The following is a 26,867-nucleotide window of genomic DNA, read 5'->3' as shown; positions in this document are numbered from 1 at the left end:
CCCTAGAATAAGGTAAGGGCAGATCTAGAATTAAGGAGAGGGCGATTGTATATTTTACCTTACCTTTTACTATGTAACTGATATACTTACTGGGGGGGATTCCATATCATTTTTATTTAAAACTAAAGTATAGGGAATTAGCCCTGGAGGTCCCTGAACCTTTCTTTTTTTCCCCCGTAGAGTTATTCTAAAATTCTGTTTTAGAAATTTGATTTCGTAACATTTCTGGAGGAATGATTCGATACCCCTCTCTTTTTAACATCATTAAAAAGTCGTCTAAAATTGAGTTTCAAAAAAGTACTGAGTCACTAAACCCATTCTTTTCCTAAACTACCTGAGGTGTCTTCAATAGCATCTCTAAGACTTTTTTGAAAAAGGTCCGGGAGAGACCTCCAAACTCCCTCTGCTAACATCACCAAAGATTGTCTAAAATTGCCTTAACTTTCCAAAAAGTTTCCGGGAGAGAGATTTAAACACCATTCAGTTCCTTAATGTTGTATCAAGGATGGCCTACACTTTCATTTTAGAGCCTCAATTCGGAAGGGGGGGGGGGGGCATTACGCCAGCTGACACCCGAAACGCATTACGGAGTTTCTGAAAAATATATAAATGGTACTGAAATTCTGATGTATTAAGTATATTAAAGGCAAGAAAAGGGTTAAAATATAGCCAATGCTAGGGCACAAGCTTGAGAAAGCTTGATACAGGATTCGTACGCCTCCTGAAAATTAATTTTTCTTCTAAGGGCCCTTAAAACTCCTAAATTTTTGTTTTAACCTCCTGAAAATAATTTTCAACTACAATCGCTAATTTTAGTTCCATGTCATCTCTGTTTAGGCAGCCATATTGAATCGCTGGGAACCAATGAAAATTCTATTATACAGATCACCTAATGCTTTTCGCAAAGACATGGGGTGTGTTCAAACATGCCCATTACGGTTACCGATTGTAACTGCCACTAGAGAACGAACCAAGAGCATGTGCTAGTTTTTGTGTTAACAGCTATTAAGCATATTTTATATATTGCTAATTAGTAGTGCTATTGCTATTTTGTAGTATATTTAGTACTGATAAAATGCCGATAGATCTAATATTTTGTTTTCCTGTTATTTTCAAAGATTTTGAATCCAATTTTTAATTTTTTTTTTTTGATTTGAATAGTGTGTGAAAAGAAAAAATTACTAATCTATTAAAAATTTGACAGCAAAGTAGATTTAATGTTACTGAAACTAATTTTCTTGTAAAAATTGCTCGTGTTATTACTCCTGAAAATTTTGCTTTTGACTCCTGAAATTCATTTTGTCTGGAAGAGTATGAACTTGTTGATATTAAAGAAATCAACTATTTATGAAGTTAGTGATGAAATTTGTGGGAAAATATTGAAGTTATGTAACTTACATTTCTGATTCAGTTATTGAGCAATGGCTTTAAAACTAGATTCAGATTAGTCGTTATTTGTTAAATAATTTTTTTGTAATGGCTTTCTAAGAAGTAGTTTTAATAGCATTTTTAGAGCTTCTATTTTCAGAAATTGTTGGTCAAAAAATGGCCTACATAGGTGTTTTCAAGAGTGCAATATCGAAAATTTCCAGCGGTTGGGCTCCCGAACCTCTTCAACCCCTAACATTTTCTAAACCACAGATAGTCTGGAATGCCTTTTTAAGACTAGAAAAATTTCCCGAGAGTGAACCCTGTAACATCAAAGTTTGTCTAAAACTGCGTTTAAAGATCTGCAATTTCGGAAACCTTCCTATCTTAACATACTTGGAAATGACATTTACGTCTTTTAACGTTTCAATTTCGAAAAATCAACGTGGGAGCGCTCTTAAACCTCTTCTCCCCAGACATTATCAAAGCTCATTTGAAATCTATTTTAAAACTACAAATTTAAAAAATTTCCGCCGCAATCCCCCCCCTCCCATCATACTGTACTCAAGATCAGTTTCATATTGTCAATACTTAGACCTAGTAGTGACTTACTCTTAAACCAAGAAACTAAACCTCATTCCCTGGTTTGAAATAACTAATGGGCCATCAATTTCGTACACCTCACATTTTTGACCTCGCGACGACCCTGCACATGAGCTTTGTGCAAGTTACATAAAAAGCGTTCATAGTTTTTTTTTTCTCTTGTACACTATATAGCCAACTTAAATTTAATTGTAACACAAATGCAGCTGTTCCCGAATATTGTATGATGTCATGTTTACATAGAACATTCTTTTTTTGTGTTTGTAAAGGGGGGGGGGGGTGTGACAGTACAAATTACTGCCCCGGATGTCACCCATGCTAGGTACACCACTGATTATATTTTCTTCAATTTCTATAAATAAATGATAAAATTTCGAAGTTCGCCCCCCCTTGCTTTCAAAGACACATGACTGGAAGAAAACAGCATTAAAAATTATCTACCCACTACATACTGGTTTTCATACCTATAAAGCAAAATTTATAAAAAAAAAAAATCTTGTTTTGAGGGTACAAAGAAACCACTTTTCAATACCAAAGGATGTGAACTTATGCATGCAAAGACAGACCAAAGAAATTTAAAACAAAGCTCACAGATATCACCATCTTTTCACACTGAAAAAGAGGCTCTTTGTAACCCAGAAAGACATGTCTATAATTATTTGTACCACATATACTAGCATGTAAGTAGAGTCCAAACTAGCTGATATGTGCATCACTACTTCCTTTTATGCCACTTTAATGATAATAGTGCCTTGGAGTAAGCAAAGAAACCACTTTAATTATTTTCACCCCAAGTTTGTTGGGAACCTAACCAAAGCAAAAAAAAAAAAATTAGATTAATTTTCCCAATATTGGCAATTTTAATGTGATTCAATGGTTATCTAAAAATCGTCAACAGTGACCAAAATAAAACCAGAAAAAACCCCAGCCAAATTTGTTGCCAAGTTGGTGCTAAACTTAGGCGACTTGCCAATATATCACCATGTGTTTGCTAAATTATAACACCACTAGAGTTTGTATTGAAATTTACAATGACTTTGATCCAAGAAGGTGCAAAAGACCCCTTTTGGAACATCCGAATGCAACCAAAAGGGGAGGTGCACAACTAGACCCCACTAGGAGTCTACGTACCAAATTTCAACTCTCTTGGACACACCGTTTGAGTTATGCGAGATACATACGCGCGCACACTAATACATACGTAAATCATGAAAAAACTTTGTAATTAACTCGGGTGGCTCTACGTTCTTAGGCCCTTATCCACATGTCGTGTTGAAGAAAAACTATGTATTCATCGGGGAAGAGCAAAATGGAAATTATGGCAGATTTGAGTATTTTTTTTGCGAATACAGTACTTCCTTTACTACATCAAAAGTAAAAATTAGGGTAAAAGTTTATGCAATCTTATACGCGGGGCAGAATTTCCAAAACTTTGTGTTGGAGCTGAATGTAGAAATCTTTAATGCAATGATATTCTGTATAAGAATTTATATTAATAGCATTTCAAATTATAGGGAGGAAGACTGTCTTTAAAAAGTTCGCCAACCAAATTAAAGAGGGAACAACTCTAAGGAGCTTTACAACATTTCAAATTAGGAACACTTATAGAATGTTATTTTAGAAATAGATTTTTTGAAAAAGTATTAAATGAAATAACAAAACTCCGACTACACTTGCTCAAAAATAAATTTTATTTAACAAATATATAAATATCACATTTTTTGTAAAGAGATATCAAATATAAGGAGTTCAACTGCCAATCAATACCTACTCTTGCTTCTCAGCATTGATTAACTTAGACTAGAGATGGAACTTTGGTAAAGAAATAAATGCATACAGTTCAGGAATTTAACCATGTAACATTAGGTATTTTATACATTTTAAAATCGGTTTGAAATATCCGATATTGCCAAGTCAATATCTTAACAGGACTCCGGCCCGGAGTCCCGGAAAAGGACCTCTGTACAATTTTGCTGGTACAGGACGGAACAACCGAAATCCACTCCAAAATACGGAGTACCAAATAGAATTTTAAAACAAAACATTTACACATAAATAGTTCTATACAGGTAAAACAAAGCATAGCTCAATGATACAAATAATGCACAAAACCAGTAAAATAATGGCAAGTTATAAATTAAAACACCAGACAACCCAACTTAGGTATCATCTGTTTAGGATTGAAGGCATCAATTCCAAGCTTCTGTTTTTTCCTCAGATACAGGCCAATCTTTCTCTTTTTCTACAACAACCTCAATGATGGGTGGCATATCTGCAGGCTCTGAACTTTGTGTTTCAAGGACATCTACTTCCTTTATCGATGGAGTTTCATCGAAAGTCACTACAGACAAGGGGGTAGAGAAAATGCTTTAAATTCTGAAACATTACAGTTCTACTAATTAACTTTAGGTTTTTGCTTTTTCGCGTAAGATATGTTAAGCGAAAAGATGAATAATGAAAAATTATAGAAAACTTTCATATTAGAGTTACTGGAAACAGTTTTATTCTCAATAATTTGTTTCAAGCTTTTAGATCTTGCTTAAAACCAAATTTATGTTTAGTACTAGCTTTTACATGCGGCTTCGCTCACGTTAATATTGATTATTTTAATGATTCAGGTTAATGTTCAACACAGGCAGATGTAAAATCGTTATCAAAAAATGGTTTGTCCCGTTTCTCCGACATTTCGAATTTCCTTCCCCTTTAATATATCAAAAAGGATGATTAAAACTGAAAACTGGGAGGGGGGGGGGAAGAAATGTTGGCAAATTCAGGCAGACACCCAAAAAATCACAGTATAAATCGGGAGAACATTTAAGAGTATTAAGGAATTTAGTACAGGTAACTTTTAAAAACTTCAATTCGAGTGAGATCAACAATTCTTAAAGTCAAACATTTCCCTCATCTCCTGATCCCCGTCAAATGGTGTCCAGCGCTACGCCGTCCACGGTCCTGTTTAAAATATCAGAAAGCTCAGAGTAAGCACAACAGTTTTTAAAGTTACCATTTAAATGAGGACAATAGTACAATAAATCTAATTTGAATTCTGAAACTTTGAATTCAAATTACGTTTTTCGCAATCACGAGTTGCGACAAGACCCTACTCATTAGAGTTATTGGTTCTAGAAATGGCTCCCCCCCCAAGCATGTCCCTCCTCCTGGGTGGTTATGTGTGTATAGTTGTGTGTGTGCAGGCTTAAGTGTGTGCACTTAGGCCTGTGTATGTGTGTAAAGGCGCTCACGCGTTGGCGAGTGTGTATGAGCATGCGTGTGAAGGACATGGACGCCACCACCCAGCAGAAGTGGATTCCGGGGGACAGTGCTCAGGAATAGAGCAGCCGCGCCGCCGCCGCGCCAGTGGTGCTGCTGGTCCAAGCTGAAAAATAATCCCAACGTCAAGGACTGTCAAAATGAGAACAATAAGCAATCGTGATTGCTCAAAAAACTTCACATTTCGGAAAGAAAAATGTTCCCTAAAGTCTATTAGAATGGTGATATCAGCGCTTTCAAATAACATCAACACTCCCTCTGAACATCTCTGTGATGATCAATTCCGAAAATCTTCATGAGTATAGGTCCGATAATATAAAAAACAAAGCAAAAAAAAAAAAATCTCCATTGTCTTCATTAAATAAGGACATTAATTCCACAAAATCTAATTAGCATCAATTCATAAAAACACAAAAAGAAATTTAACGTTTCATAAAAATTTAAAATAGTTCCCCAATGCTCTTCCATAGTCGCCTGGCGAGACTGGAGATAAAAATGGATTTGGCGGGTGAATTTACATTTTAAAATGTTTAATTATAAAACAATACTTATAAAAGTACCACTAAAATGTAAAATGATAAATCCAAATCTATTGTTTATTGCCAAAGGACTATACAAGGGCATGCTTATAATGCGTACATCTAAAAGGGGGAGGTTTTATCAGTCTTTCTTTTAGGACTTTCTTATTACACTGCGATGCAAAAGTTTAGACAATGACGTTATTCAGCTGTAGAATTTAGAATTGCAATAGTAGAAATACAAGTCTGCAAACATATTCAAAAACTCTTTTGAAATACTACAACCAAAATACAATTGTTTGATACGCTTTAACAATACTGTTTTGGATAAAAATAGAAATTTGCTTGTTGCAAAAGTTTAGACACTATTACGAGTTTCTGGGAATTTTTTTATATATGCAAATTTAAAAGAGATGACATCACAGACCTCTTGTACATAAGGTCTGCCAACGATAACACTTGGTAGTCGAGATGCCGCGAGCTGAGCAGATTAAAGCGGATGAGGTAACTAAGATTTGGCAGTTGAAAGTTGAAGGTAAGCTTGTTCCTGAAATTTCGGCTAATTAATAGATTAAAGAAATCTATTTATCGAGTTGTATCAAGTCACTGCAATTATAAAGCAAAACACAGATCTGGGAGACCGCATGTGACGAATAAACGGGATGATCGTTAGATCCAAAGATTAGCAAGTACCGAACAAATGACTGTTCGTGAAGTTCAAAGCTCCTTGGGGCTTTCGGTATCAAGGGTTACGATTTGTAGACCAATTTTGGAAACAGGGACAATGGTTCACTGCAAAATAAAAAAGAAACCAGCTCTAAAGCCACATCATAAATCACAACGAATGTTGTGGGCTCGAAATCATATGGATCGAAATGGATATCAGTAATATTTAGCAACTAAAAAAAGTGGAATCTGGATGGTCCAGATGGCTGGACATCGTACTGGCATGACTTATGGAAGGAACCCAGATGTTTTTTTTAGTTGCCGACAAGGTGGTGGCTCTGTGATGGTTTGGGCAGCGTTTTGCTACAATGGACAAGTGTCTTTGACCTTTACCAGTGGTCGCCAAACATCACAGCATTACACTAAGACACAAGAGGATAATCTCCTACCATTTGCTGAGCTTATAGGGGCCCTCAGTGGGAATTTCAGCAAGACAATGCTTCGATTCACACTGCAGGAAACAAAATCTTGGTCAAATTCAAATATAAAAGTTCTCAATTGGCCAGCATGTAGCCCAGACCTCAACGCTATAAAGAATCTTTGGGGATTCATGTGTCACAAAGTTTACAGCAATGGTAGACAAGACACTTCTGTATCGGAACTTAAGAGATCTCTTGAGGAAGTATGGTACAAAATTGAGCCCCAAACCATGCAAGATTTAATTTCTTCGATGGAAACTCGTATTTATGAGCTAATAAAGAATGGATGCACAAGCAGGTTTTAAAACCGTTTTATTTAATTTTTATTTCATTTGTGTCTAAACTTTTGAGACAATGTTAATTTTTTGTTACAAGGTAAAAACTTGTAAAATGCACAAGTCAACTTTTCATTGCTATAAATATTATATAGTATGCATAGCACCTTAGACTAAAGTAGTCTTAGGAAAACTGAATAAATAGACTTCGAAATCTGTGTGAATTTGCTCATTGTCTAAACTTTTGCGCCGCACTGTAATCGTTACTTGTATATTGTTAGTCGCAGCTTCTTCAACTCAAAAATCTTAAATCAAAATAAACAGTAATAATATTTTCTTCTGTTGCCAAATACAAAAAAAAAAAAAAGGAAACTGAACTTACTTAAAAGAGTTAAAATTAAACTGGAGTTCAAACAATAAATCTAAGGATCAACATAAGCCTCGTTTTAAAAAACACTTTTTTTCTGGATAAAAGGTACCCTATGTTTTATTCTGCACCCGACAATATCTATAAAGAATTTCATGATGATCGATTGAACTGTTAGGGCGTGAAAGAATTACAAACAAACAAATATAAAAACAAAGTCACTCATAATATAAGTAAGGATTTTCCTCCCTTTGAACATAGTCTAAAACCTTCTCTGTATGGCTATTGAAGTACAAACTGTTTTAAAAAATGTAGCCGCCCGTAATCCACCTATACTTGCTTTAGTAATTTTGGGAAATTTCAAATAGTGCAGGTTCTTTCTGCGATTTAAAATGTTACCAAAATTTCCTAAAAATAGTTTTGAGATACCTTGGATAAGGTTTCCCTCTACTTCCAAAACTGTGTGTTACTAATTTTCGTTGAAAAAATATTGTCACTATCAAATACTGAGATACTTCTAGTGATTATAAAACGATGCTATACATTTTCAGCCGAAATGTTTCTAAAATAAATAGTAAAATTGGGCAATTGTTTGCAAAAGTGCAAAAAGACAAATTAATGGAAGTTTTTGTGGTTTATATGGATTTCCTTAATTTAGTTAGTGGATTATTTTACATGTTGACAAAAGATTTAAAAATTGATTAAAAATTGACAAATGCCTAGGCTATTGAAGTCTTTCCCCAAAAAAAGTTTGGCGAGATTCCTGCTGGTCAATTGGATAATGAGTAAATGTCCAGTCAACACAAATAAATTAAGAAAAAAAAAACATTTATTGCATCAAAGTTACATTAAAATGGAAAATAATTAGCCAAATCCGCTTATTATTATTAGCCAATCTTGTGAAAAAATGTTACATCAAGATTTAAATTGTGAAAAGCCTGGAACAGTCAGACGAAAAAAAAAAAAAATCACCACTACAGCAATTGTAGCTTCCACCAGGGAGTTGAGATGATACACTAAATACTGTATTGAGTCGAGGAAAGCCTTCGAACATGGAACTAAAAAGCTTATAACTCTTTTTTATTCTACTTAGAAATTTTGAACCGGCGCCGTCTTCAGCAGAAAAATCAAAGCTTTCGATGGACACATAATGTTAATATGTGCAAGTATTTTTTCACCCTTAAATTAGAGAATTAGTATGAAAATTGTATCAAGTGACGTATATTCAACAACCAGGCTTAAATAATAACATGCAAAATTTCCTACCCAAACAATGACGACAGATATTAAAACACTTTTAAGAAATTAAGTCGAGAAAGATGGATTCAAAAAGCATAACCATGGAAACAAAAAATAAAGTTTAGGGACTTAAAATGCAAAAGAAAATGGTTAACAATTTGAATCGAAATGAGATTTTTGAAATTGATATAAAAAGGCTTGTAACTTTTTTTTCTTTTGAGATAGAAGCTTAGTTTTTCGACCATAGGTTGAGATGGATCTGGAGTATAAAAAATATCGCCTTTTCCAATGGTGTGAAAAAGAAAACTGTGGGACAATTCCTCCACTTTTTATTGATAGATTTAATGAAGAAAGTAGTGCCTAAGTTTCAGCTAAGCCTAAAAAAGTTAGAGCTAAAACAGAAATAACTCCCACCGTAATTAAGTTAGAGCATTGAAACAAATTGTGTAAAACGCGGAAAATTCTACCCTTTCCAACGATATGCAATAATATCTGCAAGTAATATTTCATCCTTATACTTGGGAATTTGTGAAAATTGGGCTTTAATTGGAATGAAAAACGAACTATACTCTAATTTTTTCCGAACCGTTCTGCAAACCTTTTTGGTGTAAAAAGATACTGTGAAAATTTCAGTGAAATCTGCCGGGTTGTTTTCTAGGTTTGCACGTTAAAGCAGACGCTTTTGGAGACTTCATTTTATACTACGTAGGGATAAATTTACACTAATAACTTTAATATAGACCTAACGTAAGAGCTTTACACAAATTAAAAGAAAGCATATGATGCAGGAAGGACTTTAAAAAGCAGACATTGGAGACTAATCTAATTAATATGATCCCAAAACATAAATGAAAGATATTTTTTTAACTATTACTCTTTAAATTACCTGTTTTTTGTATTTGTTCAGTTGAGTTTCGGGTAGCACTACCCCTACCCCTAAAACCGCGTCTAAAGCCTCCTCGCATGCGTCGACGACGGAACCATGCATTCTGTGCAGCGACGCCAAACGTTTCCAAATTTAGTTTGCGCTCGTTACGCCAATCAAATCGAGCCAGCCTACAAAGGATAACCCTTCGAGTGAGAACAGTGTGTGACTCATATCATAGTTAAAACAAAGCAATTCAAATCATTTTTATAGTCTAATTATATTTAAATAAAATCAAATAAAAATTGCATAAATTTACATACTATTTCAATTAAACATCTAGAATAATTAAAAAATTTTAAACCATAAAACTTAAAATGACAAATTATATATATATTTCTTTTTGGAATGGATATTTAAAACACAGATGTACAGAATTATGGAAATCTGTGGTTGTGTAGTTTTTAGATCAAACCTGTTTTAGTGCAGTCATTTTTTGTGCGGTACATGAAAATTTCAATCAGATTTGGACTCTTTTAACGAGATTTATAAAACAAGTGCGAGGTAGTATCTTCAAGTGAACCACAGGGGCACCCCAATAAGAAATCACCGTGACCCCAAAAAATTTCCTTATTCAGGAAATTTTGCCCCATGATTCGGCAAAATTATCATTGCTTGGATTATTTTTACTACCTTCAAAAGAAGAAATTCCTAGTTATTTCATAAGTTTAAGTTATTTTTTTAAGTGAGATTTTTTTAATGCTGTCCCTATCCACCGCATACGAAACATTTTTAAACTGTGTTGCGAAAACTATTTTTTATAGCTACTGGTGAAGTTTCGAACCATTTTTTTATAGTGTACCTATCCACTGCACAAAAGCAGGTTTGGGTGTTGTTTAAAAACTTAAAAAAAAATCCTATCTTACAAGTGTTAGCAAACTCTAAACAGTTTATTTCTTCACCACAAATGAAGAACTAAGCCATCTTTACAAAAATTGAAGTAGCAGGTGAAGATTGTTAGTCCTATCTAAAGGAAACTGTGGAAAAGGTTTTTCTTTCTATGGGCCGATAGTCAATACCTACTTATATCGAAATAGTTACATAAGCTATATGCTTTTGTTTGAGATATTTTTCATACAAAAGACAATAACAGTTGAACTCTTAACACAAAATTCCGAAAATTAGTTTGTATTAGCCATTATTCATATTAACTATGAAAAAATAGCAAGTAATGTAATCTGGCGCAGTATTTCATAAAATATTTGCATTTATAATGAGGAAAATATGTGCAAGAATAACAGAAAAAAGTTACCCTTTGTTTCGATGTGTTGCTTCACAACTAATATCATCAAAAAATGATTTCTTTTTATTATAAGAACCAGTTAAATCATCAACTGCTTGAACAGTATCGGAAACAGCATCATCTAAAAGTAAATGTCAATAGCTTTGAAACAAGTCAAGGTAGAACATAATCAATAAAAGTTCCACAAAAGTTTCATTTAAATTTATAAAATGCAACATTTTAATGAAGTTTAAGATTAGCATAAGAATTTTCATTGCAAACATTAAAAGATGTTTTAGGAGACTTCACAATTATAATCCTCAACTAGGTTTTGTAATTGTCAACATGCTTCAAGCATTTAGGACAGTCAAGAATTATTTTATACGCAACAGATGACAAAAAACGTTTGAATCCATTGGGAGACATGGAATCTTATTTTTTCAAATATAAACCTTGAAGTGGCCACTACTCAGGGTTGCAGCTACAGTCGCCTTTTTTTCAAAATGCGAAAATACTATCGAAAATACGAAAATGAAGCAAGTAATTTTTGCTTTTGTTTAAGTAAAAAACTAAATAAAGAAACAATACACTATTTTAAAGAGGAAGCTAGCATGGTCATATTCAGGTTAATCTCGTCAGAAACCTTAGCTTAAGTGTTTAAATTACTAGTAAGTTCAATAACTATTAGCTTAATGAGCATTTTGTCCCCTCAGTACTGCATGTATTGGGGGGAGGGGGGGAGTCGACCAGTTAACTTTTAAAAATAAAACTTATGTTTTCACAATGGTAAGAGTACAATTCTATTTTTTTTAAATTTCAAATGAAAATAGCTACTGCATATTTCTTTAAAAGATGTCATAGCTGAACTTTTAATTTAGTTTCCAAGTGTAGTTGAAACACATTGAGACAGTTAGAAAGATATTTGAACATTAACCATCGACATTTTAGCATTTTGCTACAGCTTTTTTTTTTGCCATTTTAGCTTTTTTTGCTAAATATTTTTTGAACTCTGCTTAAACCCTGCTACTATTGGTATGTTTACATTATATATGGTGAGATAGTAAATTTCTAGCTTATCAAATCTTGAAGATCAATAGAACTGTTGAAAGGGGCTGGAGATATGTTTATTATAAATTTAGAATATAGTTTTTAAAGTTTAGGACAATAAATGTCAAGTACCAAAGAAACTAGATTACTTAAAGCATACTTCGTTTTTAACAACTTGATTGTGAACTGCACCTCTAAATGTTTATCAAGGAAATAAATGGAAGTTTACATGCAAAATTTAATGTGTATGCTGTTTTTGTATGTAATCGATGAATGCATATCCCTAGTGAAAAGAAAAATATTACTTTGTTCAGAGAATTTTCCTCAAAAGCTATTTTGGGAGGAGGAGGGGGTGACATGCTTCATATCTGCTTCAACAGAAAGTAGTTAGAAATTTTATTAAGTAACTTGTTTTATTTCTTTTATTTATGTATTTTGTTTCAAACTTTTATCCAAAGATTTATTTGTACAAGATAATAAATGAATTTTTTTTAACAACAGGAAAGCAAGCTCCTAAAAGGAAGTAGCTGCCTAATTTTAAGCTGCCCTTTCCCCACCATTCTACATTTTGATTTAGTCGATTTAAATCTAACACAGGAATTTCCAATAAGTCAGAATAATGAGTTCCTACAAATCAATTTCAACAGTACATCATTTAATCAAGAGAAAGACAGAACACAATAGTTTTTAAAAAACCCTTCGCTGTTTATTCTGTCAAGAAAGAAAAAAAAAGCTTTAAATCTACACAGTATTAGCATAAGATTTAAGTAACAGCAAATTAAAACTTAAAAAGGCAAATTTTAACAGGATTTGCTGCCTGAAGATAGCTTTTATGTTTAAATTTTTTTTTTCTGCAACTTTCTATGCAAAAAGGTATTTATTCAATTTGTAAGATTTAACGTTTGCTACCAAATAAGAGTTAAACACTTATATTTTTGCTTTAAGGGTTCTAAGGACCTTTATCCTTCAAAATTCGACTTTCTGAGAAAAATATTTGTTATGCATACTTTAATTCTGAACCATTTGATATCCGATTTATTACCATAAGCAAAAAACTTTCCAAGTTATCAGAAAAATGCGTAAACTTTCCCCATAGAGATTTATGTTAACAGCAGCTGTTTAACCTTGTTTTTTGCAGGTGCCGTCCGTGCCGGTTTCTCGTTTTGCGTGCGTGATATCTCAAATTTTTATATATTTCAGTAAACCTTTTCATGCATATTTGTATAGTTTATTTTTATAACCTGTACCTAAATTTACTTTTTTAAAAACTTATAAAATTTCAAAAAAAAAAAAAAAAAAAATTAATATCAAAATTTTAGTTTAAAAAAAATATTTTTGACCAACTTTTATTTTTAGTTAAAATTTAGGTTCAGGTCATAAAAATAAACCAGGAAAACATGCATAAAAAGTTTTACAGAAATATATAGGAAACTTTCCGAAATATCATTCACGCAAAACGATAAATCGGCACCTGAGAAAAAGAGACAAACAGCTGCTGTTAACGTGAATCTCTATGGAGAAAGTTTACGCATTTATGATAACTTGAAGTTTTTTGTGTATGGTAATAAATAAGGTATCAAATTGTTCAGAACTAAATTATGCATAACATTTTTTCCAGAAAGATTAAAATTTTGAAGGTTAAGGGTCTATAGACCCTTTAAGGAAATCTTATAATCGGTACCATTTTATTTCACAAATTTTTCAAAGCATCCAGATTTAAATTATATTAGAATATAAAACAATACCCAAGTCATATTGACAGATTATTATTTCAATACCTGGAGCAATTAAAAAAAAAGGGGTGGGGGGCAATGCAAAAGATAAATTAAACACTTGTAGTTGAAAATAGTTCACCAATTTTGGCTTCAGCAAGTTTGTTTTCCAGTTCACGAAACTCTGCATTAGCAGATTCAAAATCATATTCTCCCTCAAACTGTAGAGTATCAACTGTGCTAATATTCGAAGTGCTTCTAGCTCGTCCTCTTCTAGACATATCTGTAAAATTGGAAACTACAAAATCTAAAGAAAAATAAATAATAAACCTTAATAGTTAAGTAAACTTAATATCAAATCACATATTTCATATATATTTAATCAGACATCTTTAAGGTGTCAACTCATTTCAAACTGTATTTTTTCATCAGATAAAAGATTTAAATACTGTCAAAAGTTCAAATTTTTAAATTGATAGATTTACATAATGTTTCTAACTTACTTGTGTTTTTTAAGCACCTTGTTCTCACACAGTTCTAATTTAATATTACAGTTTATCATGAAGAAAAAAACGATTCAGTAAAATATATTTTACAATTCCTCAAATCATGATTGGATGATGCTAAAAAACTTATTTGAATGATTATTTTTGATTGATTGAATTTACAACATTTTCCGATATGCAATCATGAATGTACGTCTGAGCAAGCTACTCAGTTTCAGTTTGGAACATGCATCTGACTGGCTCACAGTCGGGTTAAAAACTTGCGACGTAACGAACTTGCGACTCTACGTAATCCAATTTTTGCGAGTAAATGCCACTATGGAATGATATTCACAAGAAGTTGTTTAAGCATCATAAAACCTTGGTAGAGCAACACAAAATACAGTCGAATCTCTATATATCGAAGTAGCAAATTACCAGAAAAAATTTTGATGTATAGAAATTTCGATATATAGAAACTATCTTAGTTTATCATAAAAATCTCCTAAAACATTAAAATCAAAGCTCATTTTTGTTAACTGCAATGCTATTTCATATTTTTGAGCAAGCTTTATATGAGTTTAGTACTAATGTAAGTTTAATACAGGAATTCTGCTTGTGGAAAGATTAAATTTACCAGAAATGACATTTTTGCGCCTTTGTACATCTTCATTCTTTGGCAATTCAACTTTATCCGCAATATCAGGGGATTTTCGTTTTGACAAAGTAATCCAGAGAAAAGCAAAAAATCAATCCACTTACCTTGAATGATTTTTACTGAAGCTAAAAAGATTAGGAATAGTAATCAACAGATAATAGGGATAACTTAAAACTGAATTTAACTGTATTACCGGTTACAACCAAGATTTGAAATAAACTTGATGGAATTTAAGAACTTCAGGGCAAAGACCTATCTACACACCCCTCAAACCTAAGCTCCTTCCGAGTTTCGTAGCAACTTTTAGTGAACATCAGGGCTGGATTTAAGGGAGGGCAGGCGGGGCTACTGCCCTGGGGCCTCCACAATAAAATTTTTACAAAATATTCTAACTTTCATGGGTCAGGGGTTGTATTTACTATTAAAGTGCTGATCGAGAATATCAGATATATACATATACAGTCGAACCTTGATATCTCGAATTTGAAGGGAGCATCAAAAAAATTCGAGTAAACAAAAATCCTTGGGTAGCTGGGGGGGGGGGATAAATGCAAAAAAATACATGGCTCTTTGAAAATAAATGCATATATTATTCACAAAACACTTACTGATATATTTTATCATTTAAAAAAGAATGGATGCAGTTTTGCTTCAAATTCAAGTCTTTTTTCTCGTTCCACTACAATTTCTAAATGAGAAAGCACTCGAAAAGTCTGTCATATGTGGACGGGATTCGAATCTTCGTAGCACTTCAGTAGTGGATAGGTCTTCTTTGTAGGTTTTTGGCGAGGACTGCAGATCTCTTCTTCATCCTCTTCGGAAATTGGATCGCCAGCGGTTATTCGAGAAAGAATTTTGTGGTCTTCCCATCAACCACACACTGCAACTTCTTCAAAGTTTACGAAGTCTCGGAATTGCACTTCATTCAAATCCAAACGTTCGGAAAGTTGTCCCCAATCTGTCCTTGACACTCATTTCAGTTTCATCATTTATGTCGCATACTGGGACATCCTCTTCATTCTTTACGAATACAGCTTTCTTAAAGCAATTTCTGATGGTTGAGGAAGTTACACTATTCCAAGCTTTATCAGTCATTGGCATGGCTTCTAATATGATCACTCCAGAAGGCTTGACTCTTTCAATTTCAGCCAAAAGTTTTTTCACAACTTGATGGCAATATTTGATCTTAAAGCTGTGAATGATCCCTTGATCAAGGGGTTGTAATTTCGATGTCGTGTTTGGGGGAAGAAACTCAACCTTTATGTAATTCAATTTCGGAATTATGTTGTGGGCTTTGCAGTTATCAATGAACAGTATGATTTTACTTCCTCTTTTCATTTTCTTTTCTAATTCTTTTAGCCAATTTTCAAAAATTTTGGAAGTCATTCAAGCTTTACAGTTAGAATCTTAAGCGAAAGAAAAGGATTTCATGCCTGAAAAACCACCTTGGTTTAGCCGATTTTCCAATCATTAGAGGCAGTAGTTTTTCAGTCCCATCCATATTGGCACAAAGCAGCAAAGTCAATCTTTCTTTACTTTTCTTGCCTCCTTTGTAGGCTTCTCCTTTTATAGCCATGGTTTTATCCGGAGTGCATTCAAAAAAAAGTCCGGTTTCGTCAGCATTAAACTTTTTTTTTATCATAATTTTGCAGGATTAAATGTAGTTTTTCTTTAAATTTCACACAGACTTCCTCATCAACACTTGCACTTTCGCCGCATACCTTAAGAAATGTCATGTTTCTGTTTTTAAAATTCTCGAACCATCCATTGCTTCCTTTGAAACTTAAATGGCCCAATTCCTTAGCATTTGCTAAGGCTTTCTCTTTTATTTAATTTCCATTCAGAGGGATGTTTTGTGCTCTGCATTATTCAAATCATTAGACATTTTTCCATATCATGAAACTCGCTAACTCGAATTATCTTTCGTTTCTCAAAGTCATCAGCACACTTTTCCAGAATAGCCTCTTTGTTTTTCAATATGGTCGATAAGGTACTGCGTGGAATTCCAAACTCTTTTGCGATTTTATTTTTCTTTTTGGAACCTTTTCCCACTTCTTCAATAAGTCGTTTCTTTTCCTGAATGGAAAGCGTATTTAATTTTCGTTTGGTTGCCATAGCTAACTATGCTTAAATGGACTGTTTTGAAAGTTATCTGAAATGATTCCTTTTTACATCTGTACGTGATGTGAAGATGGAACAGAATGAGGGTCCAGCAGAACTGTAACAAGAAGCAGCTATCCCCCCCCCCTACTGTCCTCCTGCCAGCATTTCACAGCTCCTCTCCTGCAGGTGTGCGACTTTGAAAAGTCAGAAGAAGGAGGGAGGGACGGACGGAAGAGGGTGAAATGACAAAAGGAGAGGAATGTTGAAAATTTGGAATGCCATAGAATAAAATCAGGTTTGCACGCATTTTGGAACAAGAAAAAAGGAAATGGAATTCGAGTGAAATAGCAAAATATTTCGAGTTATTGAGGGCTTAAAACTGAAAATTTCGACTAAACAAGGTAATTTTAACATTGATAGTATAGGAAGTACGAAGGGGGATAAAAAAAATTAGAGATATCAAAAATTTAGAGTTATCAAGGCTTGAGTTATCGAGGGTTGACTATATATAAAAATATTTGGATATATATCAAAGTATCTGATATTTTCGAAAATATGATGTTCTTTTTGAATCCCGATTAGGGGCCTCCTTCGTTGCCCCGGGGCCTCCACACTTCCAAATCCGGCCCTGGTGAACATAATTTTCTTCCTAACCTTTGTTTCATGAGACAAACAGTCTTAAGTAGAAAAAAAAATCTATGTCTCTAAAAAGTTTCGAAATAGATTTTTTCGATATAGAAGTTAACAGAATGTTTGGATAACATTAATGTTTAACCCATTGAAAAAGTGATTCTAAGTTAAATTCCCTTGTAAAAGAACTACAAGATATTTTAGTTTGCATGAAAGAACATCAAACCTACTTCTTCTGTTATCAGATTTTCTAGCAAGGTTCGAAGCAGAGCCTCTGTTCGGTAACTGAGGTGGCTGAGAAAGTCTTCCTTTAGCACGAGAAGAATCTTGAAATTTATCTAACATATTAACTGAAACTTGTACTCCAGCATCCATTGTTGGACTTTTCCTCTGAGATAACTGAGGTGCTGAGGAACAGCCTATATTGAGAAAAGCTATATTACGTAAAAGAAAATCCAACTGTAAAAAATATATACCAGTGACATAACCAGAGTGAGGGGGAGAGCACAGGGCCTGTGCCCCTTACTAGATATAAGGCAAGGTTTAATTTTTTTTTCAAAAATATTCTTTATGGTGGAAAAGGAGAAAAGAACACGTCTTGAGAAAAAGTGATTCAATAAGAAAAAAATGATTTAGAGAAAAACTTCCTCTAAGAAAATTTATTGGTCAGCTAACAATAAGTTTTTATAAGTTTTGTTTTCCAATAAACTATGATAAAGACTATTCAAACAATTGAAGGCAGGGTTGGCAAGCTTTTGGACACTACGGTAAAATTTGGTTTTTAAAGTCCTGTTCAAAACTATTTTTAGAGAAACTATTTTGTGAAAAAATATTGAAAACAGAACAAAATGTGTCAAAATTATATTTTATATTGAATATTTATTCAATGTGAACAGTCAAGTATGAAAAACATATGTAACTTATTTATACAGCCAAATCTGTTCAAAATATAGTGACTGCTGCCATGAATCACAATTTTTTGTACTTACAGAATGTACTATACAGTCTATGCTCGTATAACGACCCATGCTGTCCAAACAAAATCGGTTGCTTTAATGAGAGGTCTGCTATAACCAGAGGTTGTTATAAGGTATTATATGTTATTTAGTCATTTTTAGCCTACTTTCCCAGCAAAAGTCAAAAAAAGCCTAATGCATCTTTAAAATATTATAAAAAAATAAATAAAATAAAAAAATTAAATAAGTATTGAAAAATAAAAAATTGGAAAGTAGGGTATTGAGATGGGGAAAATGTGTCGTTCTGTCCCCCGTAATAACTTTTGAATGAATAGTCCGATTCGACCACATTTTTATTTTGTTCGAAAGATCTCTGCGAGGACATCGCATTCCTATATTTCATTTTTTGATTTGAACAACTTTTCACTTCATTTTGAACAGTTAAAAAACTTAACATTAGCACCTATGGGGAAATTCAAGGTAAATATAAATGAACTAAGAGGCAAGCTTCAAGCAAACTTCGTAAGAAAATGCTTTTAATGTAGAACATGTATAGAACTTGTTGCTTTTATTTGGAATTAATATCAATAAAACTGTTCTAACCATATTACATAATTAAAAAAAAAAATGAGAATTGAGGGTCGGGAAAATTCGCAAATACGGCAATTCCTGCACTTTTCGTATAGTCTGTCTTTTACTGTAATTACTTAGCCTTTATTTTGCAGACACACCATATAAAATTAAAGCAAGATGTGCAAGAATTAACTTCTTTCACATCTGTTTAAAAGAGTTGGACAAAAATTCTAAAATATTTAGGCTTCAGTCTCCCTCTTCAAGGATTGTTGGGGGAAACTTTCGGAAATTCTCCATTGCCTATATATCTATCCCTAAATTATAGCCTCTTTTGTGCGAAATTTCTCGAAATTTCTCGACGCGAGTATATACAGTATTAATTTTTCCACACTGCTCCTTGTTCCAAAGCTAATTTTTTTAAAATTCTGAATTAAAAAATAAAGATTGTAACAGATTAATTTAATTAACTGTTTGGTTTTTCCATACATCATTTTTTCCAAATGTGATGTTTTACTAAAGAAATATCAAATTATGTCTCTACCCACAGATTTCAGTCATTACCATCCCTTAAGAATGTTGGTTTAACTCTAGAATAAACCCGAAACAAAATTTTAGCTATATATTTTTTAAATCCAAATATATTTATTGAAACCTTATAAAATATCAAGTTTGTTTTTAACTATAGTTAATTCTGCACTAAGCCGAACAATTTCGACGAAAAGAAAAAAGTAATTTTCTTTAATCAGGGGTGATTGTACCTGAAAAAATAACTGAAAGTTTCAAAGTGAGAACGGAGGGCGGGGGTTCACCTTTGCCATAGTTTTAAATAGTTCTGAGTCAAAATATTGTGTGTACATTTAATTAAATTTTTTATGGATTACAAAGTTACTTTTGAGCTGGTGTTATACAAATTATCTTCACATTTGTCCATCTTAAGAGATAGGTGTCCATCTCAATATATTTATAATTATATTCCGGTATTTTTGGACATGAAAATACCGGAAATTCAGTAAAATACCGGAACCCAATCACCCTTGTTTAAAGTTCGATATTGATAATCTAACACTTTTTCCCAATAGACTTCTTCGAAATTTGCAAGTAAAATATAATTGAAAAATTTATCCTAATGTTTAATGTATTTTTGTAAAAAGAAAAGATTAAAAAAGAATTTAGAGCTTTTATAGTTTCAAAAAATTATAAATACTAATTTTGGAATGAAATCATTAGCAGACTGCCTATGCCAGCTTCGCTCTCCATACAGCCCCTTCCCCCCTACAGCGAGTTATCAAAATAAAGATAGAACATAAAAAAAATTAAGACGAAATACTTACCTCCATAATGAGAGGACGATGAAAAAACTGAAGATAAATGTGGATATTGAGAAGATGCATAGTACGGCTGAAATTGGGGCAGACTGCAGATATTGTTATATGGTTGGTTAAAAGTAAGACTTCCGGAATGGGAAATAGGTGGAGAGTGCTATAATATAGTAAATAGTTGAATAAAATTTATTGTACTAATAACAATACTCAACATTAAAATAAAGAAAATCTAACAATGACTAAGAACACTGTGATTGAGTACATTGAAAATGCAAAAAGATCACAAAATGAATATAAAGCATTACCTATTCAGATTTAAAGTCTATTCTGTAGAGGTTTATTATAGTACTTTAAAAAAGTATTTTAACAAGTTGAGACAGATTTAACAACAGAATTATTAATTGATTATTTTTCAAAATTGAGTATCACTAATAGTAACATTAATACAGTGCAGAACCTTTTATACGAGAAACCTGAAAACCAGCAACCTTTGGCCGATTTTCCCGCAATTTTTTTAAAATACGCATTTTCGGCAATTGTTGAAAAATTAAGCTTTTTTTTTTGAAATACCTAAAAGAAAATGAGCAGTTTCTTAATAAATACCATATTACTCATCTATAACTCTGTAAAAAAGAAAACAAAAATGAACTTCAAAGGGTTGCCTTTAACGCAGGGAAAAATTTCCGGAATATTTTCTTGAACTAAAAAGTACACACGTAAGTCTGAAAATTTTGTGTTTTATTCCAACTGAAAACTAAAGAAATGAATATTGTCACATTATAATGCAATATTTTATTGAATGGCTTTTAATTAAAACTGTTGACAGAGGAAATGACGTTGCAAAAGCATCTGAAACGCCGCGATTCTCGAGCATGGGCGCCCATATGCAAAGTGTCAAAGGGGGGGGGGGGGGGGGGGGGGGCTCAAATATTTTCCGTGGTTTAACTGGATATTTTCCCTGTGGAAACTGATTTCAGAACAGATTAGAGTCATTAAAATTTGCCAATTTTAATTACTTATTCACTAATGGCTGGAGAAGAAATATTTTTACATTTTTGCAAAGAAAAAAGTACTAAAAGCAAAGAAGTTCTAATTTCAAAGGAGGGGCTCGAGCCCCCCTGTATGGGTGTCCTTGTTCTCAAGTTTTCTGGATAGTTGATGGTGGAGTCTAGAAATCGTTCAACGCAAGACTGTAATAAGGCTGCAGGAACTTATAAATTAACTTTTGATTGGTATTAACTTAATAGGCAAAAGCAATAGTTATCAATAATCTCCAATGCCAAACTTTTACAAAGTGAAAAAAAAAAAAACAGGTTCATGAAAAGAAATTCTCTCATACACTATAGTAGAAGAATCTCACATTTACATTCAAAAACTTGTTTCTTGCCCTTCCCTTCATTCTTTTATTTTAAAACATCGAAAATTTGCGTTTTTCTTTCCTTTTCAAAATGAATATGAGAGTCTCTGGTCTTATTAAATAACTTTAGGTTTTTGGTGTTTAAATTATTTTCTCACTAGTAGTTTTTAATGTTTTGATATTGATAATCATTTCTAAACTGTTTTGTTCTTATTTTAATACGTATTACTATTTATATTATACATATTACTATATATATTTAATTACTATAGTAATTAAAGCTTCATAAACAATCGGCTAAAAGCTCTTTTTAGCGATCCAGAAAACAGGGAAATTTAGATATCTGGGATAGCTATGGTCCCGAACTTCCCGGATAGTTGGTTTTCTACTGTATATGTTTTGTTTTAAATTAAATTGTTCGAACAAAACTTTACTGTAACACAGGATTTCATACTTTTGAATTTTCTGTTCATGTTTTATGATAAAAAATTAATATGCATTTTTAAATGACATATTTTTTTTAATAAATGAGACACTGAATTTAGAATTATTTTTTCAATTACACATCTTTATTTTGATGAAAAAAAGTTAAGCTGAGGTAAATCATTTATAAAACAAAACCAAAAAGTTTCAACCAGTGGCGTACATAGGACATGCATAATGCAAAAGGACAGGGGGGCAAGAGGTACGAGGGTGCACAATGTGGGAAAAAATACAACGTTAAAATGAAAACTTAAGGGGGAGGGGCACACTTTTAAATCTTACAGGGGGAGAGGCACCAAAGTCTATGTGTTCTATTGATTTCAACTCTGTAATTTTGTCTACTTGAATTTCATAATGTCTTAGAAGAAAATACTTAAATTGGAGAGATGCTTACAAGTACCTGGATGATAGCAGGATCAGGTGGGAGTCCATGCTGATTTCGTGGGGGTTCACACACATGCAAGTCTTTAATGTCACTGCCCCTAAATATTATATATTCATAGACCTCGTCTCTGGGAGCAATTGGACGGTCTGTGGGACGGCATTCAGTTCCAAAGGAACGAACTGCAAAATGAAATTGAAAGAACACACTAGAGTTACTTCACATCAAATCAACAAGGCACTAAATCAACTTTTTGCTAATTCATTAAAGAAAATTCAGTTGATGCTTGATTAAACACTTGATTTAGTTTACTAATTTCAAAACTTTTCTAGTCAGGGGCCCACTCCCTTAAGGATTATGATGCACCCTTTCAAAAGCTACAGAGCACTCTTCCCTCCCAAAAATGAGATAACGTCTCCTCCCCCAAATAATGGCACAGCCCCATACGCCTACCTTGTGGATAGCCATGTTTCAATGAAGCAATGTAGTGATTTCCTTCTATTTTACAAATCAAAACTTAAAATCTTCAACTTCATAGTTAGGTCAGAACAACTTGTGAAGAGTTCCAACAGCAGGAACTGAAGGATAAAAACAACATTTCATTTCTATAAAAACTTATTTTTGCAATTATTGCTGCATTTTCTCAGATTCTCATAAAAAGTCATTGGTTAGCCTTGAACTCGTTTTTTTTAATGTTTGAGCTAATTCTTTTCGCTTTTTTAAGGCACATAAAAAGTTAAGCATACTTATTAGTACTAATGAAATTGTATAAGATATCTCTAAAACAGTGTACAGACACTAAGATTACTGCTTTAATGCAAGATACTGAAATGAAGACAAGTCTAATACTGAATCGGTTTAGTTCGGATGGATGTAACTCAATCTTTTGAAAACATTTTTTTTGAAGCCTTACATAAAAATTTAGAAACAAATTTTAACATATTTTATGTTGAACTTTTATTAATAAAAAATATTTTAACTTTTTTAAAAAAATTCATATTGATATACCAATTATTCCGTAAGATAGAAATAGGTTTTACTTGATAAAGAAATAAAACAAAAACAATTACATCAGAAATTTATTGGAAACCTATAGCCATATATTTACTTTAACATAGATAAAAGCAGTGTTGAAGCGAGATAAAATTAAAAGCTTTCTGCTAACACAAATCCTAACTGGAAAATTTTCTGCAAATAATTTTTTTGCTCAAGTCATCCTTGAATAAAAAATTAAATTTGTATTCAAATATAAAAAAAATACTTTAAATCATTTAATTTTTTTACAATAACATATCCTTGTTTATTTTTCACCAACTGTAAAAAAACTGCCAAAACCATTATTTTCTCACACATGTGCTTTAAAAGGCTTTTGGAGAGAAGCTTAACATAAATAAAATCGGATTTTTTAAAAAATTCCCTTGAAAAAAAAATTAATTTACGTTAGCAGTTTGAAAATTTTTTCCTACAGAGCCAAATATTTTCTGCGAACACTGTTCGTGAGCGCATTTGTCTATATTATTCAAGACTAATACAGCAAACATACATTGAAAAAGAAAATCTGAAACACAAAATCAAAAAACAATGTCTGTTCAAAGTTAGCCGAAGGAGAACCATCATTTTATCTTTTGTAATTCAAACATGTATATGCACCAGGTCGATAAAAAAACCATCTTTTACACTATGATTTTTTTTTCTTCAATTGAAAGAATTAAACAGCAATCTTTTTCATTCAAATGTACTTATGGGTTAGTTGGGACTCTTACATCCACTTATCCCTAGTAAGGAAAATTTAGGAGGCAAGTGGAACCAGTTTTCTTCATGTCTAAAAATTCTAACTTTAGCATGCACTTGAGATTGAACTATACATTAAAAGTTTAATGAACATTAAAACGATAAAAACTAATTTATAAAAGTTACTTGAACTCCCTAAAAAATGTTTTTTAATTTGTCATAAGCTGTATGACCAGGAAAAAATTTACATGAAGGGAAGATACATCCAAAACTAATCATTGCGAGGAAATTTGACAATGAATATAAAAACCAGCATAAAAGCCAAACACATGTGAAGAGTTTTTCTTCTTGGGGAGGAAGGTGGGTCTTCCTTACTCCAACCAATCTCGGTTATTTTAAGTTAAGATGCATTCAAATTGTTAAAAACAAAGCTTTTTTTCAATACAGCTTTTCTTGAAAAGTCGACATTTCATACATGATACCTAGCTTTTAGTATTTTACAGTATTTAAGTTTTTGAGTCTGACTGTTTATAAAATTGAACAACTATTTTTCTTTCTTGTAAGTAAGGTGTAAACAATAATTAAAAAAGGAAAAGGAACCTACATACTTCTTACTATCAACTTATTTTAAGATTAAATTTGCAGAACGTTTTAAGACTTTCAATACTTGAGTCTAGTTGTATGCATTGGCATCAATTCAACAAATAAATTGCAAGAAGAACCTTGCTTCACTTACACAAATATCATTAAACTGGCAGCTAGGCACAAGGACTGATTTACATAAAATCAGTCAAAGCACTTGCAGGGGGGAATGGCCGGGAGAGAATTGATTAAAGAAAGCAACTAGATAAAATAATTACATTAGACTTAAAAAAGTTCAAGTTCTATAAAGCAGTAAGGACACATAACATCAAAAATTAATTCAAAAATTTAATACTAGCAATTAATTATACAAAATAACTGATCTCAAAAGGAAATGAGGCCACATTTCATTCAATTTGGAGGATTAAGAGGGCATAACATTAAAAAAACAAGATTTACTCATTATCTGAAGAGAATTTAAATATTACACTTATTTTTTGGCTTGCAAAAATTCGGAATTTTTTGAAAATTTTGATAAAAAAGTATTATAACAAGCCATTTTATTTGAATGACTGTCAAATTTTAAAATTTGAATTTATTTAGTTTTTAAACTACTGCATGTTATTCAATAATTTTTAAAAACTACGTTTGAAATTTTACTGCTTAAGTTCAAATATAAATTACATAAAAAAGTCCACTTAATTATACACGTTTTGACATTAAAAGAAACATTTTGACACCAAATCTTGGCAACAATGTTTTAACTCTCGTTTTTACAACCAAGTCCAGAATTTTGTTTGAACCAAAAAAAAAAAAAAAAAAAAAAAAAAAAAATATCTTTCCTTCATCCAATAAAACGTCGATAAATGAAAAAAACATTTATTTAGTTCCAATCTAAAAAGGATGAAATGATATCTCTGATGCACAATGACTTATCGTTGTCAACGAGTCTACAAAATTTTTACTTAGAAAGGAAATGGCGAAGAAACTCGCTGAAATAACATCCGGAATTAATGAATATTTTTCACTATATTTTTCGAAAACATTTTATATCACACAGAAACTTGAAAAATAAAAATACTATTGAACTATGTCTGAAACAATCTAAATGACTTCATTTAATGTGACATTTCCATTAGTATTACCCAGACTCCCTTTTAAAAACTTGCTATACATTTAAAAAAAAATTTAAAATAAGAATTACCTTTCGCTAATGCGACAGTAGATTCTTTAGGATCGACACTATATAATATCCCTTCATAACGAATCTCTGACTTAGATATTAAGCTTATTTTACTTCCTAAGTAAGGAACGCTTCCCATTATTTCAAAGTTATTGTACGTTCAACAATAGAAAATTCAACAGCACAAAAGAAAGCATTCGCAAAACAACTGCAGAAAACTGTTACTACGCTTTTACATTACATAAAAAGCACACAATGCTGACATATGTAAATTATTGTGCTCACAGCAAAAGAAATAAACATACAAGAAACAGTTTGTTTTGATAGCAGCAATCACTGTCAACATATAAAAATTATTTAAAAAAATTCTCAAAAATCATTTGATCTCTTTTGCAAAGATTTATGAAATAAAAAACACATAAATAAAATTTCGAATACGGAACCAAAATTACGTAAATTTGACGTGTTGCCATTCGATAAACCATGAAAAACTCCCTTTACTTATTATTAACTGAAATAAATATATTATATTGACTAATAGATAAAATCCTCTAAGATAATCAATATTTATCTAATACTTTATAAATTAGGTTGAACTAAAGCATAAGGTAATTTTAAAAGAAAAACAAATTCTAAGGGTCTGGTTTCCTTTTGTTAAATGTCACTCGTGCTTACTCCAGCTTTCCCTTATACCAAGCCTTCCCATGATGCTTTTCTTCAGAGCATGCGCA

General features: G+C 32.2%; 1 protein-coding gene across 3 annotated transcripts; it reads right to left on the bottom strand.

Moving 5' to 3' along the window:
• Positions 1 to 3,653: 3,653 nt before the first annotated feature.
• Positions 3,654 to 26,860, bottom strand: LOC129227840 (protein LSM14 homolog B-like). Of its 3 annotated transcripts, none has more exons than XM_054862455.1 (8): positions 26,812 to 26,860; positions 22,653 to 22,822; positions 20,428 to 20,575; positions 17,798 to 17,986; positions 13,834 to 13,998; positions 10,963 to 11,074; positions 9,672 to 9,841; positions 3,654 to 4,312 (listed from the first exon to the last, which is right to left on the bottom strand). In XM_054862455.1, exons 1-8 carry the CDS (start codon positions 26,840 to 26,842, stop codon positions 4,161 to 4,163), a joined length of 1,137 nt encoding a protein of 378 aa, XP_054718430.1. In that variant the 5' UTR covers positions 26,843 to 26,860; the 3' UTR covers positions 3,654 to 4,160. The 3 variants fall into 3 exon arrangements, with proteins under 3 accessions (XP_054718430.1, XP_054718428.1, XP_054718429.1); XM_054862453.1 differs by lacking the exon at positions 26,812 to 26,860 and adding an exon at positions 26,158 to 26,493; XM_054862454.1 differs by lacking the exon at positions 26,812 to 26,860 and adding an exon at positions 26,158 to 26,493 and having other exon boundaries at positions 22,659 to 22,822.
• Between the last annotated feature and the right edge of the window lie 7 nt (positions 26,861 to 26,867).

The sequence above is a fragment of the Uloborus diversus genome, chromosome 8, assembly GCF_026930045.1.
Source record: "Uloborus diversus isolate 005 chromosome 8, Udiv.v.3.1, whole genome shotgun sequence".
Lineage (NCBI taxonomy): Eukaryota > Metazoa > Arthropoda > Arachnida > Araneae > Uloboridae > Uloborus > Uloborus diversus.
Note: the sequence above shows the minus strand (reverse complement) of the source record. Positions and strands in the feature narration are given on the sequence as shown.